The sequence below is a fragment of the Aethina tumida genome, chromosome 1 (genome assembly GCF_024364675.1).
Source record: "Aethina tumida isolate Nest 87 chromosome 1, icAetTumi1.1, whole genome shotgun sequence".
Lineage (NCBI taxonomy): Eukaryota > Metazoa > Arthropoda > Insecta > Coleoptera > Nitidulidae > Aethina > Aethina tumida.
The window spans coordinates 13,685,452-13,711,768 of record NC_065435.1 but is presented as its reverse complement, the minus strand read 5'-3'; the positions used below and the strand labels follow the sequence as shown (position 1 = coordinate 13,711,768).

Below are 26,317 nucleotides of genomic sequence, written 5' to 3'. Positions count from 1 at the left end.
GATATTAAATTGTATAACACCTCGTATACCAAATCTATTGACAATAATATTTTTTATTAAAGATATTTGCACTTTTAAATAGTTTATTTTTCTAATATATTTATTTCTGTAAAATTGACTTTAAATATTAATTTTTAAATATTGAAATTTTAGGTTCTAAATTTTTATTCTATAACATCTTGTATATGAAGCCTATTAGCACAAACACTTTTTATTAAAGTAATTTAAATTTTTAAATAATTTATTTTTGTAATATATTTAATTTATTTCTGTAAAATTGACTTTAAATGCTGAATTTGGAAATGTCAGATATTAAATATGTATTCCATAACACCTCGTATATAAAACTTATTGGCACTAATCTTTTTTATTAAAGATATTTGCATTTTTAAATAATTTATATTTCTAATATATTTATTTATGACTTTGAATATTGATTTTTGAATATTGAAGTTTTAGGTTCCACATTTTTTTTCTATAACACCTTGTATATGAAGCCTATTAGCACTAATATATTTTATTGAAGTAATTTGAATTTGTAAGTAATTTATTTTTGTAATATATTTAATTTATTTCTGTAAAATCGACTTTGAATATTGATTTTTGAATATTTAAATTTCAGGTTCTAAATATTTATTCTATAACACCTTGTATATGAAGCCTATTAACACTAATATTTTTTATTAAAGTAATTTGAATTTTTAAATAATTTATTTTTGTAATATATTTAATTTATTTCTGTAAAATTGAAGTTAAATACTGAATTTGGAGGATTCAGATATTAAATTGTATAACACCTCGTATACCAAATCTATTGACAATAATATTTTTTATTAAAGATATTTGCACTTTTAAATAGTTTATTTTTCTAATATATTTATTTCTGTAAAATTGACTTTAAATATTAATTTTTAAATATTGAAATTTTAGGTTCTAAATTTTTATTCTATAACATCTTGTATATGAAGCCTATTAGCACAAACACTTTTTATTAAAGTAATTTAAATTTTTAAATAATTTATTTTTGTAATATATTTAATTTATTTCTGTAAAATTGACTTTAAATGCTGAATTTGGAAATGTCAGATATTAAATATGTATTCCATAACACCTCGTATATAAAACTTATTGGCACTAATCTTTTTTATTAAAGATATTTGCATTTTTAAATAATTTATATTTCTAATATATTTATTTATGACTTTGAATATTGATTTTTGAATATTGAAGTTTTAGGTTCCACATTTTTTTTCTATAACACCTTGTATATGAAGCCTATTAGCACTAATATATTTTATTGAAGTAATTTGAATTTGTAAGTAATTTATTTTTGTAATATATTTAATTTATTTCTGTAAAATCGACTTTGAATATTGATTTTTGAATATTTAAATTTCAGGTTCTAAATATTTATTCTATAACACCTTGTATATGAAGCCTATTAACACTAATATTTTTTATTAAAGTAATTTGAATTTTTAAATAATTTATTTTTGTAATATATTTAATTTATTTCTGTAAAATTGACGTTAAATACTGAATTTGGAGGATTCAGATATTAAATTGTATAACACCTCGTATACCAAATCTATTGACAATAATATTTTTTATTAAAGATATTTGCACTTTTAAATAGTTTATTTTTCTAATATATTTATTTCTGTAAAATTGACTTTAAATATTAATTTTTAAATATTGAAATTTTAGGTTCTAAATTTTTATTCTATAACATCTTGTATATGAAGCCTATTAGCACAAACACTTTTTATTAAAGTAATTTAAATTTTTAAATAATTTATTTTTGTAATATATTTAATTTATTTCTGTAAAATTGACTTTAAATGCTGAATTTGGAAATGTCAGATATTAAATATGTATTCCATAACACCTCGTATATAAAACTTATTGGCACTAATCTTTTTTATTAAAGATATTTGCATTTTTAAATAATTTATATTTCTAATATATTTATTTATGACTTTGAATATTGATTTTTGAATATTGAAGTTTTAGGTTCCACATTTTTTTTCTATAACACCTTGTATATGAAGCCTATTAGCACTAATATATTTTATTGAAGTAATTTGAATTTGTAAGTAATTTATTTTTGTAATATATTTAATTTATTTCTGTAAAATCGACTTTGAATATTGATTTTTGAATATTTAAATTTCAGGTTCTAAATATTTATTCTATAACACCTTGTATATGAAGCCTATTAACACTAATATTTTTTATTAAAGTAATTTGAATTTTTAAATAATTTATTTTTGTAATATATTTAATTTATTTCTGTAAAATTGAAGTTAAATACTGAATTTGGAGGATTCAGATATTAAATTGTATAACACCTCGTATACCAAATCTATTGACAATAATATTTTTTATTAAAGATATTTGCACTTTTAAATAGTTTATTTTTCTAATATATTTATTTCTGTAAAATTGACTTTAAATATTAATTTTTAAATATTGAAATTTTAGGTTCTAAATTTTTATTCTATAACATCTTGTATATGAAGCCTATTAGCACAAACACTTTTTATTAAAGTAATTTAAATTTTTAAATAATTTATTTTTGTAATATATTTAATTTATTTCTGTAAAATTGACTTTAAATGCTGAATTTGGAAATGTCAGATATTAAATATGTATTCCATAACACCTCGTATATAAAACTTATTGGCACTAATCTTTTTTATTAAAGATATTTGCATTTTTAAATAATTTATATTTCTAATATATTTATTTATGACTTTGAATATTGATTTTTGAATATTGAAGTTTTAGGTTCCACATTTTTTTTCTATAACACCTTGTATATGAAGCCTATTAGCACTAATATATTTTATTGAAGTAATTTGAATTTGTAAGTAATTTATTTTTGTAATATATTTAATTTATTTCTGTAAAATCGACTTTGAATATTGATTTTTGAATATTTAAATTTCAGGTTCTAAATATTTATTCTATAACACCTTGTATATGAAGCCTATTAACACTAATATTTTTTATTAAAGTAATTTGAATTTTTAAATAATTTATTTTTGTAATATATTTAATTTATTTCTGTAAAATTGAAGTTAAATACTGAATTTGGAGGATTCAGATATTAAATTGTATAACACCTCGTATACCAAATCTATTGACAATAATATTTTTTATTAAAGATATTTGCACTTTTAAATAGTTTATTTTTCTAATATATTTATTTCTGTAAAATTGACTTTAAATATTAATTTTTAAATATTGAAATTTTAGGTTCTAAATTTTTATTCTATAACATCTTGTATATGAAGCCTATTAGCACAAACACTTTTTATTAAAGTAATTTAAATTTTTAAATAATTTATTTTTGTAATATATTTAATTTATTTCTGTAAAATTGACTTTAAATGCTGAATTTGGAAATGTCAGATATTAAATATGTATTCCATAACACCTCGTATATAAAACTTATTGGCACTAATCTTTTTTATTAAAGATATTTGCATTTTTAAATAATTTATATTTCTAATATATTTATTTATGACTTTGAATATTGATTTTTGAATATTGAAGTTTTAGGTTCCACATTTTTTTTCTATAACACCTTGTATATGAAGCCTATTAGCACTAATATATTTTATTGAAGTAATTTGAATTTGTAAGTAATTTATTTTTGTAATATATTTAATTTATTTCTGTAAAATCGACTTTGAATATTGATTTTTGAATATTTAAATTTCAGGTTCTAAATATTTATTCTATAACACCTTGTATATGAAGCCTATTAACACTAATATTTTTTATTAAAGTAATTTGAATTTTTAAATAATTTATTTTTGTAATATATTTAATTTATTTCTGTAAAATTGACGTTAAATACTGAATTTGGAGGATTCAGATATTAAATTGTATAACACCTCGTATACCAAATCTATTGACAATAATATTTTTTATTAAAGATATTTGCACTTTTAAATAGTTTATTTTTCTAATATATTTATTTCTGTAAAATTGACTTTAAATATTAATTTTTAAATATTGAAATTTTAGGTTCTAAATTTTTATTCTATAACATCTTGTATATGAAGCCTATTAGCACAAACACTTTTTATTAAAGTAATTTAAATTTTTAAATAATTTATTTTTGTAATATATTTAATTTATTTCTGTAAAATTGACTTTAAATGCTGAATTTGGAAGTGCCAGATATTAAATATGTATTCCATAACACTTCGTATATAAAACCTATTGGCACTAATCTTTTTCATTAAAAATATTTGGTTATTGAAGTTTTAGGTTCTAAATTGTTATTCTATAACACCATGTATATGAAGCCTATTAGCACTAATATATTTTATTGAAGTAATTTGAATTTGTAAGTAATTTATCTTTGTAATATATTTAATTTATTTCTGTAAAATTGCCGTTAAATACTGAATTTGAAGAATTCAGATATTAAATATGTATCTATAACATCTCGTATACCAAACCTATTGGCAATAATATTTTTTTTATTAAAGTTATTTGCACTTTAAAATAATTTATTTCCGTAAAAATGAATTTTGAATTTACAAGTTTCAAATGTTTTGACATAAGGTTGGAACATAGCAAGCTGGTCAAAAAAATTGAGAGAGTTATATAGTTATAAATACAAATATTGTGTAATAAACTTTTTCTATAAGGTTGCAATAGATTCTGGAGGGGTATCCCCTTTTTTCGCCCAATTTTCTACGCCACTGAATATATTTTAAAAATGCCAAGCTTTTCATATTATTTACACAATTTGAAAGAGAGAAAGATACTCTTGATTAATTTTAACTATTACAGCCGTTATTGCGATATTTCAATTTTAATGTTTATTTTAGTCCTGACTAGTAAAATTAAAACTCGATATATTTAGCTTTAGAGCATTTTATCCTGTTATATAATAAATGGAAAATTTACCACAGTTTCAAATGGAAGGAGACATCAGATTTAGTCCAATTTAAAACGTAGAAAGCTCTTCCCCATTGAATAAACTTCAACTTAAAGGATAATGTACAATATTTCCGATCAATAGTCAAAGTATAATAAGTAAAACGTTCTCACTAAATATTTAACAATACCTATAAAATGGAACGGAATATTTATAAAACATCCCTCGCCAAAGAAAAATACGCATGAATGATATTTTCAAATACAAATCCACTTCCTTTTTTCAATATATTGACTGAAAGGTAAATGAAAGGAAGTCAAAGTATTTGAATTTTCAATATACGCTAAAAGGGTTGCAGAGGGATGAAATATTAACAAACGCGACTTAATTTCCATGTGAACACGGCGAATATTTTTTCTGGGGATCAGCCGGGGAATAATAAAATGAGCTAAATGAAAACGGGAATAAAAACTTTTTAATGATGGCTGGAAACGTACACAAAAATAAATATTATAATATCACTTCATGGCCGTGTGACATATAGGTACAAATTTAGCTGTGTGATTACATGAAGTTAAAATATGTATATTAAAACGAAAGTAAAAAGGATTTATTCCAGTGAATAAGCTGCTTCACAGTTTTCATTTAGATGCGTCTGGTATAACACATTATGAATTTAACACTGTCCTTAATTTAACGTGTAAATTCTGTGCACGCCAATTGACAACTTTTGATGTAGTACAATATAATTCATTAGGTGAGACTTATTAAAGATATTTTTTAATATTTTCGCAGCCAGTATAGTAAAACAGACACGAATGAAGTCTAGTAGTAACTTGCAGATTCCAGTTCCATTCTTAAATTTCAATTATCACATCTTTTGTGAATTTGTTTCAGCTAGCAAACACAGGGTTTTAATTGGAACGCTTATTGTGTAACACATTACACCGTTCTTAGTTTAATAGGTGTGAAAGCTGCTGCGTAATTGACAACTTTAAAGGTATAAACAAAGGGCTAAACAGGATGCAATTTAAGATTTAATCCGTTTTCGTTATTATTAAATTACATTCGCCCCCCGAGTTAAGCAATAGTTTCGGCGTTGTGCTGGAAACTCCATTTAAAAAGAGATTACCCTATCGCAGCCATCATTCAGCCCTTTACATAATACCTATCATCAAAGAATAAAAATAATTTGATCGAGTACATGGGGATGTTGTTTATTAAACATCCCGAGGGCAATACAGCAGCATGTGTCTATTGGATAATCGTGAGCTGCAACGGGACTTCGGCAAAAGGCGAATATAAAATGAAAATTTATATAGTCGGATGCATTCGCCGCCAATTATGTGATATTGGTTACTAGGGGTAACCAGTTATTGAAGTTACGTTCCAAAATCAAATCCGCCTTGTTTCAAGTGTACCAATGTATGTCAATATCCAAACTTTCTACGTTTTAAGCGTCGCATCCAACGATTATTTAAGAGGTACGAGGCACTTCAAAGGCTCTCCCCGCATTTTATTGCGAAAGGAACGTTTACAGGGGGGAGAGGTTCAAATTACTGAAATGTGAGAACTGAAAATATTATTGTGGTGGAAAACCAACAACCATCTTAATGACGTCATAAACATTTTCATTAATGAATGTTTTTCGTGCTCGAATTCTCTACTTAATCAAAAAATCAACTGGAGTATTGTTCTATATGTAATAATATACTGCCTTTTGTCTTTTGAAGTAGATAATTTCAATTATCTCATAAATATATTATGAAACGTTTTAATAAACAGTGAATCTTCTGCATAAATTAAAGAAAATTGCATCAACCACAGAACTTTAAACCACTTTTCTTTGAGGTATTTTCAGTTAAAATTAGCTAAATTAAGAATGTTCAAATCTGACCGCCTAGAACTGCAAATATCTAAATAAATGTTACTGGTAAAAAAAGTTGAACACGTTTCTAAATCTATTTAATTTAAGAAATTCAAATTGTTCACTGTGAAAGACGATTTCAGGTTTTTCTGGGATAATATTTCTTCTTAAACATTTGAGTTCTTTACTAGAAATATAGTCACAAGTGAGTTGAATTTGAATCAACGTTAACAGAAAAAAGATATTCGAAGAGTAATAAAAAGATTCCTGATTAATTTTACACCAATCCTGCACAATAGTCCAAAGGGTTGATAATGTCACTACATTCTAAAAAATATAAAACAGGATGTAGTCCTACTAAAATTATTAAAGTAGATATTCAAGGGAAACAAACGAGGGAGGAAAAGAAACAGTTGAATTTGAGCTGTCGCTCCATCACTTATTTTTCCTTGAAGGCACTCTATCGAATGAATGAAGCAGCTTCAAATATTTCAATAATATTATCAATCAAAATAAATATTTAAAAGTTTCTAAATCTATTTAATTTAATAAATTCAAAATGTTCACTTCAAAAGACGATTTCAGGTTGTCTTTCTAAGATATAACTTCATCTTAAACATTTGTATACTTTACTAGAAAATATACGAACAACTGACTTGAATTTGAACGTTGACAGATAACAGATATTTAATGAGTAATGAAGAATGTCCTGATTAAATTTACACCAATCCTGCACGGTAGTCCAAAGGGTTGAAGAAGTGTTTACAATTTTAAAAATGGAAAACAGGATGTAGGTCTACTAAAATTACTAAAATACACATTCAAGGGGAAAAACGATGGAGGAAAAAAAACAGTTGAACTTGAGCTGTCACTCCATCAATGAATATTCCTTGAAGCTACTCTATCAAATGAATGAAAGGTCTGCAAATATTTATATAATATTACTGGTAAACAAGTATTGTAAATGTAATTTAAGAAATTCAAATTTTCCACTTCAAAAGACGATTTCAGTTTGTCTTTCTGAAATAACACTTCTTCTTAAACATTTGTATACTTTACTAAAAAATATACGCATAACTGACTTGAATTTGAACGTTGACAAATAAAAGATATTTATTGAGTAATGAAGAATGTCCAGATTAATTTTACACCAATCCTGCACGGTAGACCAAAGGGTTGAAGAAGTGATTACAATTTTAAAAATGGAAAACAGGATGTAGGTCTACTAAAATTACTAAAATACACATTCAAGGGAAAAAACGATGGAGGGAAAAAAAAGTTGAACTTGAGCTGTCACTCCATCAATGAGTATTCCTTGAAGGTACTCTATCAAATGAATGAAAGGTCTGCAAATATTTATATAATATTACTGGTAAAAAAAGTATTGTAAATGTTTTTAAATTTATTTAATATATAAATACAAACAGTCCACTTCAAAAGACGATTTCAGGTTGACTTTTTGATGGAAAACGATGAAGGGAAAGAAACCGTTGAACTTGAGCTGCCGCACTATCAATGGTTATTCCTTGAAGCTACTCTATTAAATGATGAATGGTCTGCAAATATTTATATAATATTACTGGTAAAAAAGTATTGTAAATGTAATTTAAGAAATTCAAATTTTCCACTTCAAAAGACGATTTCAGTTTGTCTTTCTGAAATAACACTTCTTCTTAAACATTTGTATACGTTACTAAAAAATATACGCATAACTGACTTGAATTTGAACGTTGACAAATAAAAGATATTTATTGAGTAATGAAGAATGTCCAGATTAATTTTACACCAATCCTGCACGGTAGACCAAAGGGTTGAAGAAGTGATTACAATTTTAAAAATGGAAAACAGGATGTAGGTCTACTAAAATTACTAAAATACACATTCAAGGGAAAAAACGATGGAGGGAAAAAAAAGTTGAACTTGAGCTGTCACTCCATCAATGAGTATTCCTTGAAGGTACTCTATCAAATGAATGAAAGGTCTGCAAATATTTATATAATATTACTGGTAAAAAAAGTATTGTAAATGTTTTTAAATTTATTTAATATATAAATACAAACAGTCCACTTCAAAAGACGATTTCAGGTTGACTTTTTGATGGAAAACGATGAAGGGAAAGAAACCGTTGAACTTGAGCTGCCGCACTATCAATGGTTATTCCTTGAAGCTACTCTATTAAATGATGAATGGTCTGCAAATATTTATATAATATTACTGGTAAAAAAGTATTGTAAATGTAATTTAAGAAATTCAAATTTTCCACTTCAAAAGACGATTTCAGTTTGTCTTTCTGAAATAACACTTCTTCTTAAACATTTGTATACGTTACTAAAAAATATACGCATAACTGACTTGAATTTGAACGTTGACAAATAAAAGATATTTATTGAGTAATGAAGAATGTCCAGATTAATTTTACACCAATCCTGCACGGTAGACCAAAGGGTTGAAGAAGTGATTACAATTTTAAAAATGGAAAACAGGATGTAGGTCTACTAAAATTACTAAAATACACATTCAAGGGAAAAAACGATGGAGGGAAAAAAAAGTTGAACTTGAGCTGTCACTCCATCAATGAGTATTCCTTGAAGGTACTCTATCAAATGAATGAAAGGTCTGCAAATATTTATATAATATTACTGGTAAAAAAAGTATTGTAAATGTTTTTAAATTTATTTAATATATAAATACAAACAGTCCACTTCAAAAGACGATTTCAGGTTGACTTTTTGATGGAAAACGATGAAGGAAAAAAACCGTTGAACTTGAGCTGCCGCACTATCAATAATTTAAGAAATTCAAATTTTCCACTTCAAAAGACGATTTCAGTTTGTCTTTCTGAAATAACACTTCTTCTTAAACATTTGTATACTTTACTAGAAAATATACGCATGACTGACTTGAATTTGAACGTTGACAAACAAAAGATATTTATTGAGTAATGAAGAATGTCCAGATTAATTTTACACCAATCCTGCACGGTAGACCAAAGGGTTGAAGAAGTGATTACAATTTTAAAAATGGAAAACAGGATGTAGGTCTAGTAAAATTACTAAAATACACATTCAAGGGAAAAAACGATGGAGGGAAAAAAAGTTGAACTTGAGCTGTCACTCCATCAATGAGTATTCCTTGAAGGTACTCTATCAAATGAATGAAAGGTCTGCAAATATTTATATAATATTACTGGTAAAAAAAGTATTGTAAATGTTTTTAAATTTATTTAATATATAAATACAAACAGTCCACTTCAAAAGACGATTTCAGGTTGACTTTTTGATGGAAAACGATGAAGGGAAAGAAACCGTTGAACTTGAGCTGCCGCACTATCAATGGTTATTCCTTGAAGCTACTCTATTAAATGATGAATGGTCTGCAAATATTTATATAATATTACTGGTAAACAAGTATTGTAAATGTAATTTAAGAAATTCAAATTTTCCACTTCAAAAGACGATTTCAGTTTGTCTTTCTGAAATAACACTTCTTCTTAAACATTTGTATACTTTACTAGAAAATATACGCATGATTTACTTGAATTTGAACGTTGACAGATAAAAAATATTTAATGAGTAATGAAGAATGTCCTGATTAAATTTATACCAATCCTGCACAGTAGACCAAAGGGTTGAAGACGTGATTAGAATTTTAAAAATGGAAAACAGGATGTAGGTCTACTAAAATTACTAAAATACACATTCAAGGGAAAAAACGATGGAGGGAAAAAAAGTTGAACTTGAGCTGTCACTCCATCAATGAGTATTCCTTGAAAGTACTCTATCAAATGAATGAAAGGTCTGCAAATATTTATATAATATTACTGGTAAAAAAAGTATTGTAAATGTTTTTAAATCTATTTAATATATAAATACAAATAGTCCACTTCAAAAGACGATTTCAGATTGTCTTTCTGATGGAAAACGATGAAGGTAAAGAAACCGTTGAACTTGAGCTGCCGCACTATCAATGATTATTCCTTGAAGATACTCTGTTAAATGATGAATGGTCTGCAAATATTTATATAATATCACTGGTAATAAAAGTATTGTAACTGTTTCTAAATCTATTTAATTTAAGAAATTCAAAAGATGGTTTCACTTTAGTAGAAAATATAGACATAAGTGAGTTGAATTTGTATAAACGTTGACAGATAAAAGATATTCGAAGAGCAATGATTAATTTTGCAGCAATCCTGCACAATAGTACAAAGGTTTGATGATGGGATAACAGTCTTAAAAAGAGGAGAACAGGATGTAGTCCTGTCATTCTAGGGAAAAAAACGACGGAGCTGAACTTGAGCTGTCGCTCCACCAATGATTATTCCTTGAAGGCACTCTATCAAATGAATTAACTGTCACCATTCAAGAAACAACCATTTAGTTATTAATGACAAAACCAAATTCACCAAAATAAAAGCGGACAAATGGGAAAACGTCGAAATAGACGAAAAATTACCCAGTAATTTGAATTACAAACTAAACCAAAATACTAACATTATTGAACGAACCCATTAAAAAGCCTGAATCCGTGTATTAAAAACAATAGCAAATAGAACCGTGTAGCAAACAGTTTGAAATACAAAGTGTTTTAACCAGAATTGACACCAGGATCGATGAGGCCCAACAGTCAATAAATGGCGTAGCTTCTTTCCAACGTAGGGACAGGAATGTTTGGTATTCAATTAAAGTTGTACGTTGTCATTGAAGTGTCGAGATTTGTCTTTAGATTCTGTTTCCCTTGTTCAACAAGACCCTGTCAATGCGGTAACTCGACCTTTTCCTACTGTCTGCTCAATTTAAAATTAAAAATTTCTGGTATTGTTTTTCGTTTGATATGATAAAAAGGAGGCAGCACAAAATGCAATTAACCTACGAGGCTTGACTTTTGTTTGCTTACACGTGTCGCGTTGAAGACGAACAATTTTTGTTATTGTTTCATATCGAAATAACCGAATCCAAGAAAGTGCATCAAACGGTAGGAGTTGTTAGACTTCCCAACAAACAGTTAATTAAAGACTCACATCATTTTACAGTCTAGCCGTTACATGTTAAACGACTATATTAAATTACCATGCCTCTGTTTGCACTAAAAGGTTCAGCAACGTACGATATATAAATCATATTATCATACCAATAATTATGTAGCGACTACGAATAATTAACCGCTGCGTTGGAGCCTCCAAAAATCAAACAAGCTGAAATACTATTTTCAAACAGTGATCCAAAATTTAATTAGGTGCATCAACTCGTCGACAAAAAGTAATAGTGCACATCTGCACCGCACAGTAAATATTCCTAGAGCTTTCAAAGCATTTAAAAAATTCATAGAAAGCTTGAACGTAAAAGTTACTTACCGAATAGTTGGTGAGACTCTGCCACGAGAAAAATATATTGGATACATGCGCCGGTATCAATACAGTGAAGGTCAGGGCATAATTGTTGATGACGCCTTTTTCAATGTAGAACAAATCAGTGTTAATCCCTGCAAAATGTAAATTAATGCATTAATATAAGCTCAGTTTTGTTAGTCTTTGGTTCATTATGCGAAATGCTGATTACGGGTTTTCGTGTTCGAATACAGCCGAGATTAATTTAATCAACAAATTTCACAAAACAGTGAATTAGTCTAATTGAAGCCGAATAAAATATTACCAAATAATGTGGCTTTTAGCACGGGTTTTTATTATTTTGCGTTATGTGTTACTTAACTGATGAAAAAAGTTACGACCTTAATTTATTAGTTCAGGAATTCAAAATTGGTGGGGCTAATTAAATGTTGCAGGAAATAAACTAATCCAAATTATTGAACATTAAATAGCTTTAGTTTTTAGGATTTTATCCAGTTTTTTATAATTTCAAAATTTTATCAAAGATATAAATGTCATGTATTTATAATTAATATTCATTTATAATGTAAATAAAATTATTGCCTTAAAATTTATCTACACATGTAGCATTCCATTATTGGTGACTTTTGGAAAGCTTTCACATATTATCTCAAAATAGTGGACTGGTCACTTAAGTAAGATTTTTTTTCTATCAACTAATTTATTCAAAATGATATAATTTGATAGTTGTTTAGTTTTGGTGAAAGCAGCTCTAAAGTTCCATTTTTTAAATCCACTTTCTATAAATTTAAAATTTTATTAAAGACAAATTCTATGCCAAACTTTTAACTAATATTTGTTTATAAACTGAATGAAACGGTAACCTCAAAATATATCTACATAAATAACAATCTATTATGTTGCTAATGGTGATTTTTTTGGAAAGTTTTCACATATTATTTCGAAACAGTGGACTCGTCACTTATGTCTATCAACTAACTTATTCAAAATAATTTCATTTAGTAGTTGTTTAGTTTTGGTGAATGCATCTCTAAAGTTACATATTTTATATCAACTTGCTACGAATTTAAAATTTTAATAAAGACAAATTCTGTGCCAGACTTTTAACTAATATTTGTTTATAATCTAAATGAAATGGTAGGCTCAAAATGTATCTACATAAATAGTAATCTATTATGTTGCTATTGGTGATTTCTTTGAAACTTTTCACATATTATCTCGAAGCAGTTGACTGGTCACTTAAGTCAGTTATTTTTATATCAACTAACTTATTCAAAATAAGTTCATTTAGTAGTTGCTTAGTTTTGGTGAATGCAGCTCTAAAGTTCCATTTTTTAAATCCACTTTCTATAAATTTAAAATTTTATTGAAGACATAAATTCTATACCAAACTTTTAACCAATATTTGTTTATAATCTAAATGAAATGGTAGCCTCAAAATGTATCTACATAAATAGCCATCTATTATATTGGTATTGGTCATTTTTTGGAAAGCTTTCACATATCTCAAAACAGTGTACTGGTTACTAAAGTCATTTTTTTCTATCAAGTAACTTATCTAAAATAAGTTCATTTAGTAGTTGTTTAGTTTTGGTGAATGAAGCTCTAATTTTCCATTTTTTAAATTCACTTTCTATAAATTTAAAATTTTAATAAAGACAAATTCTATGCCAGACTTTTAACTAATATTTGTTTATAATCTAAATAAAATGGTAGCCTCAAAATGTATCTATATAACTAGCAATCTATTATATTGCTATTTGTGATTCTTTGGAAAGCTTTCACATATTGTCTCAAAACAGTGTACTGGTCACTTAAGTCATTTTTTTTCTATCAACTAACTTATTCAAAATAAGTCCATTTAGCAGTAGAGTTTTGGTGAATGAAGCTCTAAAGTTCCATTTTTTAAATCCACTTTCTATAAATTTAAAATTTTATTAAAGACATAAATTCTATACCAAACTTTTAACCAATATTTGTTTATAATCTAAATGAAATGGTAGCCTCAAAATGTATCTACATAAATAGCCATCTATTATATTTGTATTGGTGATTTTTTGGAAAGCTTTCACATATTGTTTCAAAACAGTGTACTGGTCACTTAAGTCAGTTTTTTTTCTATCAACCAACTTATTCAAAATAAGTCCATTTAGTAGTAGAGTTTTGGTGAATGCAGCTCTAAAGTTCCATCTTTTTAAATCCACTTTCTATAAATTTAAAATTTTATTGAAGACATAAATTCTATACCAAACTTTTAACCAACTTTTGTTTATAATCTAAATGAAATGGTAGCCTCAAAATGTATCTACATAAATAGCCATCTATTATATTGGAATTGGTCATTTTTTTGAAAAGCTTTCACATATCTCAAAACAGTGTACTGGTTACTAAAGTCATTTTTTTCTATCAACTAACTTATTCAAAGTAAGTTCATTTAGTAGTTGTTTAGTTTTAGTGAATGAAGCTCTAATTTTCCATTTTTTAAGTGCACTTTCTATAAATTTAAAATTTTAATAAAGACAAATTCTATGCCAGACTTTTAACTAATATTTGTTTATAATCTAAATAAAATGGTAGCCTCAAAGTGTATGTACATAACTAGCAATCTATTATATTGCTATTGGTGATTTTTTGGAAAGCTTTCACATATTGTCTCAAAACAGTGTACTGGTCACTTAAGTCAGTTTTTTTTTCTATCAACCAACTTATTCAAAATAAGTCCATTTAGTAGTAGAGTTTTGGTGAATGCAGCTCTAAAGTTCCATTTTTTAAATCCACTTTCTATAAATTTAAAATTTTATTGAAGACATAAATTCTATACCAAACTTTTAACCAATATTTGTTTATAATCTAAATGAAATGGTAGCCTCAAAATGTATCTACATAAATAGCCATCTATTATATTGGTATTGGTCATTTTTTGGAAAGCTTTCACATATCTCAAAACAGTGTACTGGTTACTAAAGTCATTTTTTTCTATCAACTAACTTATCCAAAATAAGTTCATTTAGTAGTTGTTTAGTTTTGGTGAATGAAGCTTTAATTTTCCATTTTTTAAATTCACTTTCTATAAATTTAAAATTTTAATAAAGACAAATTCTATGCCAGGCTTTTAACTAATATTTGTTTACAATCTAAATAAAATGGTAGCCTCAAAGTGAATCTATATAACTAGCAATCTATCATATTGCTATTTGTGATTCTTTGGAAAGCTTTCACATATTGTCTCAAAACAGTGTACTGGTCACTTAAGTCAGTTTTTTTTCTATCAACTAACTTATTCAAAATAAGTCCATTTAGAAGTAGAGTTTTGGTGAATGAAGCTCTAAAGTTCCATTTTTTAAATCCACTTTCTATAAATTTAAAATTTTATTGAAGACATAAATTCTATACCAAACTTTTAACCAATATTTGTTTATAATCTAAATGAAATGGTAGCCTCAAAATGTATCTACATAAATAGCCATCTATTATATTTGTATTGGTGATTTTTTGGAAAGCTTTCACATATTGTTTCAAAACAGTGTACTGGTCACTTAAGTCAGTTTTTTTTCTATCAACTAACTTATTCAAAGTAAGTTCATTTAGTAGTTGTTTAGTTTTAGTGAATGAAGCTCTAATTTTCCATTTTTTAAGTGCACTTTCTATAAATTTAAAATTTTAATAAAGACAAATTCTATGCCAGACTTTTAACTAATATTTGTTTATAATCTAAATAAAATGGTAGCCTCAAAGTGTATGTACATAACTAGCAATCTATTATATTGCTATTGGTGATTTTTTGGAAAGCTTTCACATATTGTCTCAAAACAGTGTACTGGTCACTTAAGTCAGTTTTTTTTTCTATCAACCAACTTATTCAAAATAAGTCCATTTAGTAGTAGAGTTTTGGTGAATGCAGCTCTAAAGTTCCATTTTTTAAATCCACTTTCTATAAATTTAAAATTTTATTGAAGACATAAATTCTATACCAAACTTTTAACCAATATTTGTTTATAATCTAAATGAAATGGTAGCCTCAAAATGTATCAACATAAATAGCCATCTATTATATTGGTATTGGTCATTTTTTGGAAAGCTTTCACATATCTCAAAACAGTGTACTGGTTACTAAAGTCATTTTTTTCTATCAACTAACTTATCCAAAATAAGTTCATTTAGTAGTTGTTTAGTTTTGATGAATGAAGCTTTAATTTTCCATTTTTTAAATTCACTTTCTATAAATTTAAAATTTTAATAAAGACAAATTCTATGCCAGACTTTTAACTAATATTTGTTTATAATCTAAATAAAATGGTAGCCTCAAAGTGTATCTATATAACTAGCAATCTATCATGTTGCTATTTGTGATTCTTTGGAAAGCTTTCACATATTGTCTCAAAACAGTGTACTGGTTACTTAAGTCATTTTTTTTCTAGCAACTAACTTATTCAAAATAAGTCCATTTAGCAGTAGAGTTGTGGTGAATGAAGCTCTAAAGTTCCATTTTTTAAATCCACTTTCTATAAATTTAAAATTTTATTGAAGACATAAATTCTATACCAAACTTTTAACCAATATTTGTTTATAATCTAAATGAAATGGTAGCCTCAAAATGTATCTACATAAATAGCCATCTATTATATTGGAATTGGTCATTTTTTTGAAAAGCTTTCACATATCTCAAAACAGTGTACTGGTTACTAAAGTCATTTTTTTCTATCAACTAACTTATTCAAAGTAAGTTCATTTAGTAGTTGTTTAGTTTTAGTGAATGAAGCTCTAATTTTCCATTTTTTAAGTGCACTTTCTATAAATTTAAAATTTTAATAAAGACAAATTCTATGCCAGACTTTTAACTAATATTTGTTTATAATCTAAATAAAATGGTAGCCTCAAAGTGTATCTACATAACTAGCAATCTATTATATTGCTATTGGTGATTTTTTGGAAAGCTTTCACATATTGTCTCAAAACAGTGTACTGGTCACTTAAGTCAGTTTTTTTTCTATCAACTAACTCATTCAAAATAAGTCCATTTAGCAGTAGAGTTTTGGTGAATGAAGCTCTAAAGTTCCATTTTTTAAATCCATTTTCTATAAATTTAAAATTTTATTGAACACATAAATTCTATACCAAACTTTTAACCAATATTTGTTTATAATCTAAATGAAATGGTAGCCTCAAAATGTATCTACATAAATAGCCATCTATTATATTGGTATTGGTGATTTTTTGGAAAGCTTTCACATATTGTTTCAAAACAGTGTACTGGTCACTTAAGTCAGTTTTTTTTCTATCAACCAACTTATTCAAAATAAGTCCATTTAGTAGTAGAGTTTTGGTGAATGCAACTCTAAAGTTCCATTTTTTAAATCCACTTTCTATAAATTTAAAATTTTATTGAAGACATAAATTCTATGCCAAACTTTGATTAATATTAGTGTATAATCTAAATGAAATGGTAGCCTCAAAATTTATCTGCATAAGTAGCATTCCATTATATTGCTATTCGTGATTCATACATAATATTGCATACCAGAACAAATCAATGTTAGAAAATGAGAAATACCCCGACAATTTGACACTACATGCTTTGAAGTATCTATTCTGCATTCAAAGGAATGTTAACTATACTTCACACAAGAGCCTCAAATACATTGTAACAAGATATAGCAATAGCGGAACTCTCGCCACAGGCTTTTATTGGACTATCTGGTTAATTGAAATTGGAATTGTTTACTTCAAAACTACTTTTTGTGTCTATCATCCCATGAAGCGAAACACACCACCCGTAAATAAATCGATAGTGTACCATAAAAAAAAATTATGTTTGGAGCGTTTATGAAGTTGGATACATTAATTGACCCCTTTTTATTGAAAATCAATCGAATCTAATGATGAAAATGCAATAATGAGTTATAAAAGTTCCCTGTATCGTAATACAGCGACATTAGTGGCCACTGTTTCATATATTATTCATTGATTGTCTTGAACGATATACACTGGAAATATCTATTTTAAAATGCAGCCTAAGGTCAGACGTTTTGGAACATGAACACTGTTATTGATCACATACAATCTTTATTCAAAATTGATTTTTACCACTATTTTTTTCCGGTAAACGGATAATAACATTTTTAATTAGTGCTATTATGGCAAACAGACCAGTTCAAATATATTTTTCAATGAGTTTTCCGTGTTTGAGTTGACCAAACAAAATTTCAATACAGCCAATTATGTTTTGTGTTTACATTGTAAGTGAATTACGGCTTCGAGATAATTTAAGACATTTTAAACGTCTAGGGTAGTCAGGGGTTAGGTGGCAAAAAGATGAGTTTGCGGATTTGTTCCACTCACCAAAAACCGTACGGATGATGCTCGGGCTATGTGTAATTTATAAACGGAATGAAAAATGTATGAAAGGTAAATATCTTTTTGGCTGATAAAACAATAAAAAAGCCCCACGAGGCGTCTTTTATATTTTCCGCAATACGTACTCAACCAAGCGTAAGTTCAACATTATTTTTTATACGTGTTCCTTATACACTTCAAATAAAAATGACTTTCAGACATCGTAACGCAACTTTATCACTGTATTTACCCTTTATCATTATTTTAAGCAGCGCTTTCATATTCGCCCGCAAATTATTTACACAACATTTTTCTCAGAACTGTTTGCACGTACCTGCTGGAAACGGGGTAATTTCACCCTGCCACCAGGAAATATCGGTTCTGATAAACGTTGTTTAATGTAATTTGCTAAAAGAACAGACGAAACAACTATTTATATTAACAACCCAACTTTGTGGTTGTGTTTTTATTTCTATATAAAGTTATGTTATATTAACATAGATGAAATGAATAATTTATTTTAAATAAATAGGTTCTGTGTTATCAAATCCTACTAATCAATGAAAATTTGTTGTCTATTTGTAAATAGTTTATTAGTAATTTATAGTTTTAGGAGACTACTGAAAATTGAAAACATGTAACCCTATTTCCTATTTTTGTTATTTTTAAGTTTAAACGTATATTTTTGTACACAGTCTGTCATTTTTATTAAACATAAATCATGAACAAATACGATTTTAAAATTCGACTCGATTCTACATAAAAATAAGTGGAATTTAATTGAAACAATAGTAAAATTATGGGCCATGATGCATAAATATTCAATTTTATAACAACACTTGAACATTTGGCCAAATTTAATTAGAGCAAATTTTAGGATATTTATTTAATTTGACAGGAATTCAGTTTGATGTGAACATTTTTTACATTAATTGAATTTATTTAATTGACTTATACAGGTTGATTTTAAAGGGTTTAAAATCAACCTGTATCAATTGATTAAACTAAAAGAGTTAAAATTAACTTATTTGGTAATCAATTTACTTAAAGTGCTGCCAACAAAAAAACGACTGCATCAACTTGTTCTGAACTGCATTAATTAATTAATACTGGCAATATTGTGGACATTTCGACAAATTTAATAAGAGCAAATTTGAGAATATTTATTTAATTTGACAAAACTTCAGATTGATGTGGAAAACTATTTACTTTAATTGCATCAATCCAAAATTTAATTGAATTAAACAGGGTGTTTTTGAGAGGTCCTTTCAATGCCGCACCCCTCAAGGTGACTCAAGATGAGACGATTTAGTTCAATTTACTTAAATACAAAAATTACTTCGCTTGTAAGTTATGTTGACAATTTTTAAAATCGATTTTTCGTTAAAACCTTATAATAAATTTATTATATTTGGATGACTATTACATTAAGCAATTTTGGACTAGTTAAGTTGAGCTACACTGACTTAATTTGAGTCGTAAATTTTAAATTGTTTAAATTGGACCGTGTTTTTATTTATATATATATATATATATATATATATATATATATACTGAAATTAATAATTTATTTTAAATAGTTCCCAAATTCCACTTTTAATTTTAATTTTAAAAATTCGTTAGTAATTTATTATTTTTTAAACTGTAACCATGTAAACCTATTTTCCATTTTGTTATTTTTATATTTAAACGTATTTTGCATACTTTTATTTGTACACAGTTTATCATTTTTATAAAATAATAAATAAATCATGAATAAATACGATTTTAATATTCGATTCTATTCTACATAAAAAAATAAGTGGAATTTAACTGAAACGTTTGTAAAATTATGGGCCATGATGCATAAATATTCAATTTAATAACAACACTTGGGCATTTGGGCAAATTTAATTAGAGCGAATTATATTTTAGGATATTTATTTAATTTAACAGGAATTCAGTTTGTTGGAAACATTTTTTTTTCTTTAATTGTAGTAATCTAAAAATTAATTTGCTTATACAGGTCGTTTTTAAAATGTTTATTTACTTAAACTGGCCTTGGTACAAAGTTCCTTAATTTAGGAAATATGCTGCTGTAAGATAACATTTTTTTTAGTAAACAATGTATTGAATCCACCGATATTGTTATAACAAAATTAAATTTAAAATAATTTTGCATGAATAGAGTTATTTTGTCTCCATTTATCTAAATTTACGTTGATATAGAGTTTCTTAATTTGGACAACATTCTACTCTAAATTTTAAATTTTCTTGTCTTTTTAGTAAACAATTTATTTAATCTACTCTCATTGTTGTAACAAAATTAAATTTAAAATAATTTTGTATAAGTCAGTTGAATAGTGTTATTTTGTTCCACATTTACGTTGGTACAACGTTCCTTAATTTGAGTAATATGCTGCTCTAAAGTTACATTTTTTAATTTTTTTGACTTTTTTAATAAACAGTTTATTTAATCTACTGACATTGTTATAACAAAATTAAATTTAAAATAATTTTATATAATTTAGCTGAATAGTGTTATTTTTTCCCCTATTTATATAAACTTACCTTGGTAAAAGTTCCTTAATTTGAGCTGCTCTAGAGTTACAAATATTTATTTTCTTGTATTTTCTAGTAAATAATTTATTTCATCTACCGTCATTGTTATAACAAAATTAATAGTGTTATTTTGTCCCTCATTTATCTATGCTTATCTTGGTATAAAGTTCCTTAATTTGGACAATAAGCTGCTCTAAGGTTACAATTTTGAATTCTCTTGTTTTTTAGTAAACAATTTATTTAATCTGCTGTCAATGATATAACAAAATTAGATTTAAAATAATTTTGCATGTTAGCTAAATAATGTTATTTTGCCTCACATTTACCTAGGTTTATCTTGATACAAAGTTCCTTAATTTGAGCAATAAGCTGCTCTAAGGTTACAATTTTAAATTTTCTTGTCTTTTTTAGTAAACAATTTATTTAATCTACTGTCATTGTTATATCAAAAAATAAATTTTTATAAATTAGCTGAACAGTGTTATTTAGTCCCCATTTATCTAAACTTACCATGGTTCAAAGCTATTTAATTTGGGCAATATGCTGCTCTGATGTTGCAATTTTTAATTTTTTTGTCTTTTATTAAACAAATTACCTAATCTACCGTCAGATTTATAACAAAATTAAATTTAAAAACATTTTGTGTCACATAAGTTAGCTGAATAAAGTTATTTTGTCCCGCACTTAATTAATTAAGAATGGAATTCATGTGTACCACTTATGCTTTAATAAGAGTTTAAAAGCACAAAATTATTTCCATTAAAACACTATCGTAAGTATACACAATAACTATTGATTTCCTTCAACATACACCTTTTTATATGCAGAATTTATGGAATGCATAAATAGGAATTTACACTTCCAGTTTTAATTTTCACGTATAAATTATCTTTTTGGACCGAAACCTACCAAAGAATTGAATAAAATTCGTTGATTTGAATATGCATAAGCACGAAAATTTATTTCCTACATATGCATATGGAACTTTTTAAATTTATTTCCTGCAAACTAATTCAGAACTGAAATATAAAATCTAGAGAAAAAATTTAATAAATAAAAGAACTGCAAATCTTTCCAATAGTAAAATTCTTGTGCGCATAGAAAATTCAATATCAAAGTGGGACCTGTACATGTTATAGCATATTGCACAACAGTTCGAAAAATATTGCACAACGTTAAGTGCTCAAAGCACGAGTATATAAATATCCCATGCAATGATCGGCCGATCATTCAGTTTAGTGTAAAGTTTGGTTCGTAGTATGGACCGGTTGTTCTCACTGTTTCTCGGCTACCTTTTAGCCAGCCAGTTTATTAACTACGATTTGTTGAACATCAACAAAACTATGTGCGAAGTTTTAGAGGTCAACAATACAGAAGACTCCAACAGTATATCTAACGTGTGCAGGAACGTCTGTTTTAATCGGATTACCGGCGACAGAAGATGTGCTTCCATCACTGAACAAGTGTTTAATAGTAACAAGGAAGAATTCCTTAGTGCATTTGATCGATTTTACTTATTATTTAGGGATATTAGACAATTTTTTTATGATATAATTATAACAAATAATCGTCTGTACTGGAACCGCATGCTGGGAAAATATAAATATAAATGAAGTTATGAGGAGAACGTATTTTGGAGACAAATTGTGATGAAAATATGGATGGGGTGACAAGCAGTTGTCAATCTACTGATTACTTCGTGATATTTGTACCGAAGAGATGTAGACACTATGTCATAAATAATTCGCCTTATTTTATTTTGCACATGTTCTAGTATGCAACCAAGTTTACGTAATTTATGTAAAATTAAAAACATTTCTTAGCAAAAGTCATGAAATAAATAAAAAAATGATTTCTTTTATTTTACTCTTTTGAATAAAATTAAATTAAAAAAATAAATAATCTAAATTTCAAAACTAAATTTTAATGATTTAAATCTGTAAAGTTTTTAAAAAATTAAAATAAACAAATACAAAAAAATTAATATTCATGAGCCAAATTAAATTAAGAAAAAATAATTTAAATGTAAATCTAAAACATTAATATTAGAAATTTAAAATTAAAAAATTAAAATTAGAAATTTAAATTTAAAAAAATAAGTTCAATTTGAAAAATTTAAATAAGTAAATACAAAAAAATTAATAAGATAAATTAAAAATTAAATTAAATTAAACTAAAAATTTAAATTTATAAAATTTGACAAATTAAAATTAATTCAGGTAATTTTAATTTAACAATTAATAAATAAATTATTAATAATTAATATTAACAAGCTAAATTAAAAATAAAATTAAATTATTAGTTTAAATTTTTAAAATTAACAAATTAAATTAAAAAAAAACAAAAAAATTAGGAATCTAAATTTAAATAACGAAAATTACTCCTTTAAATCTATAAAATTTAAAAAATCATAAGTAAATAAGTTAAATTTGAAAAATGCTGTAATGAAAGAAAATAAATACAAAATTATATTAATAAGGTAAATTAATAATTTAAATTTATAAAATTTGAAAAATTAAAAACTTATATTTCACTTGAAATAAATAAGTTGAATTTGTAAATTTTAAATAAATAAATATAAAAAATATTAATAAGATAAATTAAAAATTAAATTAAATTGAATTAAAAATTTAAATTTATAAAACTTGAAGAATTAAAATTAATTCAGTAATTTTAATTTAAATTGAAATAAATAATTTAGATTAAAAATTTTAAAGCTAAATTATAAAATAAAATTAAATAAATAATTTAAATTTATAAAATATTAATATTAACAAATCAAATTAAAAATTTAAAACAATAAATTAAAGTTTTAATTTATATTTAAAGTGATAAACTGAATAAGTTAAATTTGAAAAATTCCAATAAATAAACAAAAATATTAATATTAATAAGCAAAATTAAATTAACAATTTAAATTTATTAAATTTGAAAAAATATAGTTAAAAATTAAATTAAGAAAAAATAATATAAATAATTTGCAAATCTAAAAAATTAAAATTAAAAATTTAAATTTAAAAAATTAAAGTAAATAAATTAAAAATATATTTAAAAAATTTAAATATATACGTTGAATTTGAAAATAAAATTAAAAAATAAACAAAAAAATTAAATTTAAGAAAAGAATATTAGTCATTCAAATCTATAAAATTAAATTGAGTTTTCAAAAATGCTAATAAATAAATACAATAAATTTACATTAAAAATCTAAATTAAAAATTAAATTAATAATTTAATATAATATGAATTTATTTAAAAATAATTCAAGTTGATTTAAATTAAAATAAAATTAACAAATTAAATTAAAAAAAAATAAAAAGTTAAAATAAATAATCAACTTAAAAAATATTAAACAATTACCAATTAACATTAATGTCAAATTTAAAAATTATTAAAAACTAAAATAAATTTATAAAATTGAAATTAATAAATTTAATTAAAAAAAATAAAATTAATTTAAATTTATAATATTTTTTATTGTAATATTAAAATAAAATAAAATTAATAAGTTAAATTAAAAAATGCTAATAAATAAATAAAAGAAATTTACATTAATAAGCTAAATTAAAAATTAAATTAATAATTTAAATTTATGAAATTTGAAAAATTAAAATTTTAACACAAAAAATTAAAATTATCAAGCTAAATTAAAAATAAAATGGAATTAATTAATAATTTAAATTTTTAAAATTTTATAAAATGAATTGGATTTATTTATTATTAAAATGATTAAATTAAATAAATAAAAACTAAAAATAATTCAAGTTAAATTAAATTAAAATAAAATTAACAAATTAGATTAAAAAAAAAATAAAAAGTTAAAATAAATAATAATAATAAATTTATAAAATTGAAATTAACAAATTTAATTAAAAAAAAATAAAATTAATTTAAATTTATAATTATAAATTTTTTTATTGTAATATTAAAATAAAATTAAATTAATAAGTTATATTAAAAAATAAACAAAATTATTAATTTACATTTCTAAAAACCAAAATTTAATTCTTGTCTCAGCCTAAAATTGGTCTAATGGATCTGTGTTCCATTTTCTACGCCACTGATTGTACACAGTATTTTTTTAGTTCGTATAAAATAAATTGTGACATTAAATGTGAAAGTCCCGCAAAGGACTTACTGAAATTATTTTGTTTTGATGTTTCTATTTGTGCATTCGAAAAACTAATCCTCTTTGCGACTTACGTGAATTGTGTTATAAAATTGAACCGACCAAACTCTTATAGACTGTTCCAAGATATTATGTAAACAATGGCCCGAAAAGCTATAAGCTAATATCCTGATTTGTTAGTCTAAAAATTTTCCTTAACACAGTTAATACAAAATAAATATATTGCTATAATCTTCCTTAAAACTGTTTGTTCTGCGAGGGGAAAACTTTCCAATGTTGAAATTTACATTTTTTATGAATTTCTCCGAAGTGTTTAATATTTAAACTTCCCAGGAACTCTCGTGCTAATTTAGATGTATAAACAAAATTATACAGGGTTAAGTTAGGTATTTTTTATTGTACACCACCAACAACGTCCAATGGCAATTTATATTATAAAAATTCTGATTGATATTCATATAACATTTAACCGATGACAACTACACCGTACCACAAAAACAATTTGTAAATGTAATTGCTTTCACAAATTTTCCACAGCTTTTTATAATGAAAATCTGCGATTACCGTTTCCAGCGTTATAAATGCGAGTGCACGTTATAAACAAAAATGACTTCATTAATTAATAAATATTAAGTAGCACTCATTATGGCACACAAACTGAACTAATAATATTCAAAGAGCCAAGTTTGCAGACTTGGGTGTGGCGTATTTAAACTGGTACTCATAGTTTCCCAGATTATGGAAATTAGTATCTAAGTAATTGTTCAATTACTGTAATAAATATGGTTTATATTTATTTTGGGGGGTGATATTTAAATTTAATTAATTAAGTTTGTCTAACCCAATGTTTGATGTCAGTTTTTAACATTTATATGTATTTTGTTACAAAATATGATTAATAAAATTTTGTGTGCCTCGTGAATATGTAAAAAAAAAAATTAATACATTTGATTGGTCTGATTTCTACACCAAATGCAAAAGTCTGATCCTAAATTCACTAACTCCTTGATTATCCTTCATTAAAAAAGGTCCAATTAACTGAATTAGGGTCGTTAAGAAAATCAGTATTATTAAATTAATTACAGCAGTATCTAAAAATTTATCTCCCCTTACCAACTAAATAGATTTACTTGATTTATTCTTTCAATAGTTCAAAATTCATGATATTTAAATTTACAAATGTGTGAAATCAGTGAA

General features: G+C 25.1%; 1 protein-coding gene across 1 annotated transcript in view; it reads right to left on the bottom strand.

The window, feature by feature from the left end:
* The window catches only part of LOC109609534 (tyrosine-protein kinase Dnt-like), an 88,141-nt gene that overhangs the window by 46,412 nt on the left and 15,412 nt on the right, over positions 1 to 26,317 (bottom strand). Inside the window, exon 2 of the mRNA XM_020026201.2 lies at positions 12,124 to 12,251. Within this exon, the coding sequence (XP_019881760.2) occupies positions 12,124 to 12,251 (128 nt within the window). The remainder of the gene's footprint in view (positions 1 to 12,123; positions 12,252 to 26,317) is intronic.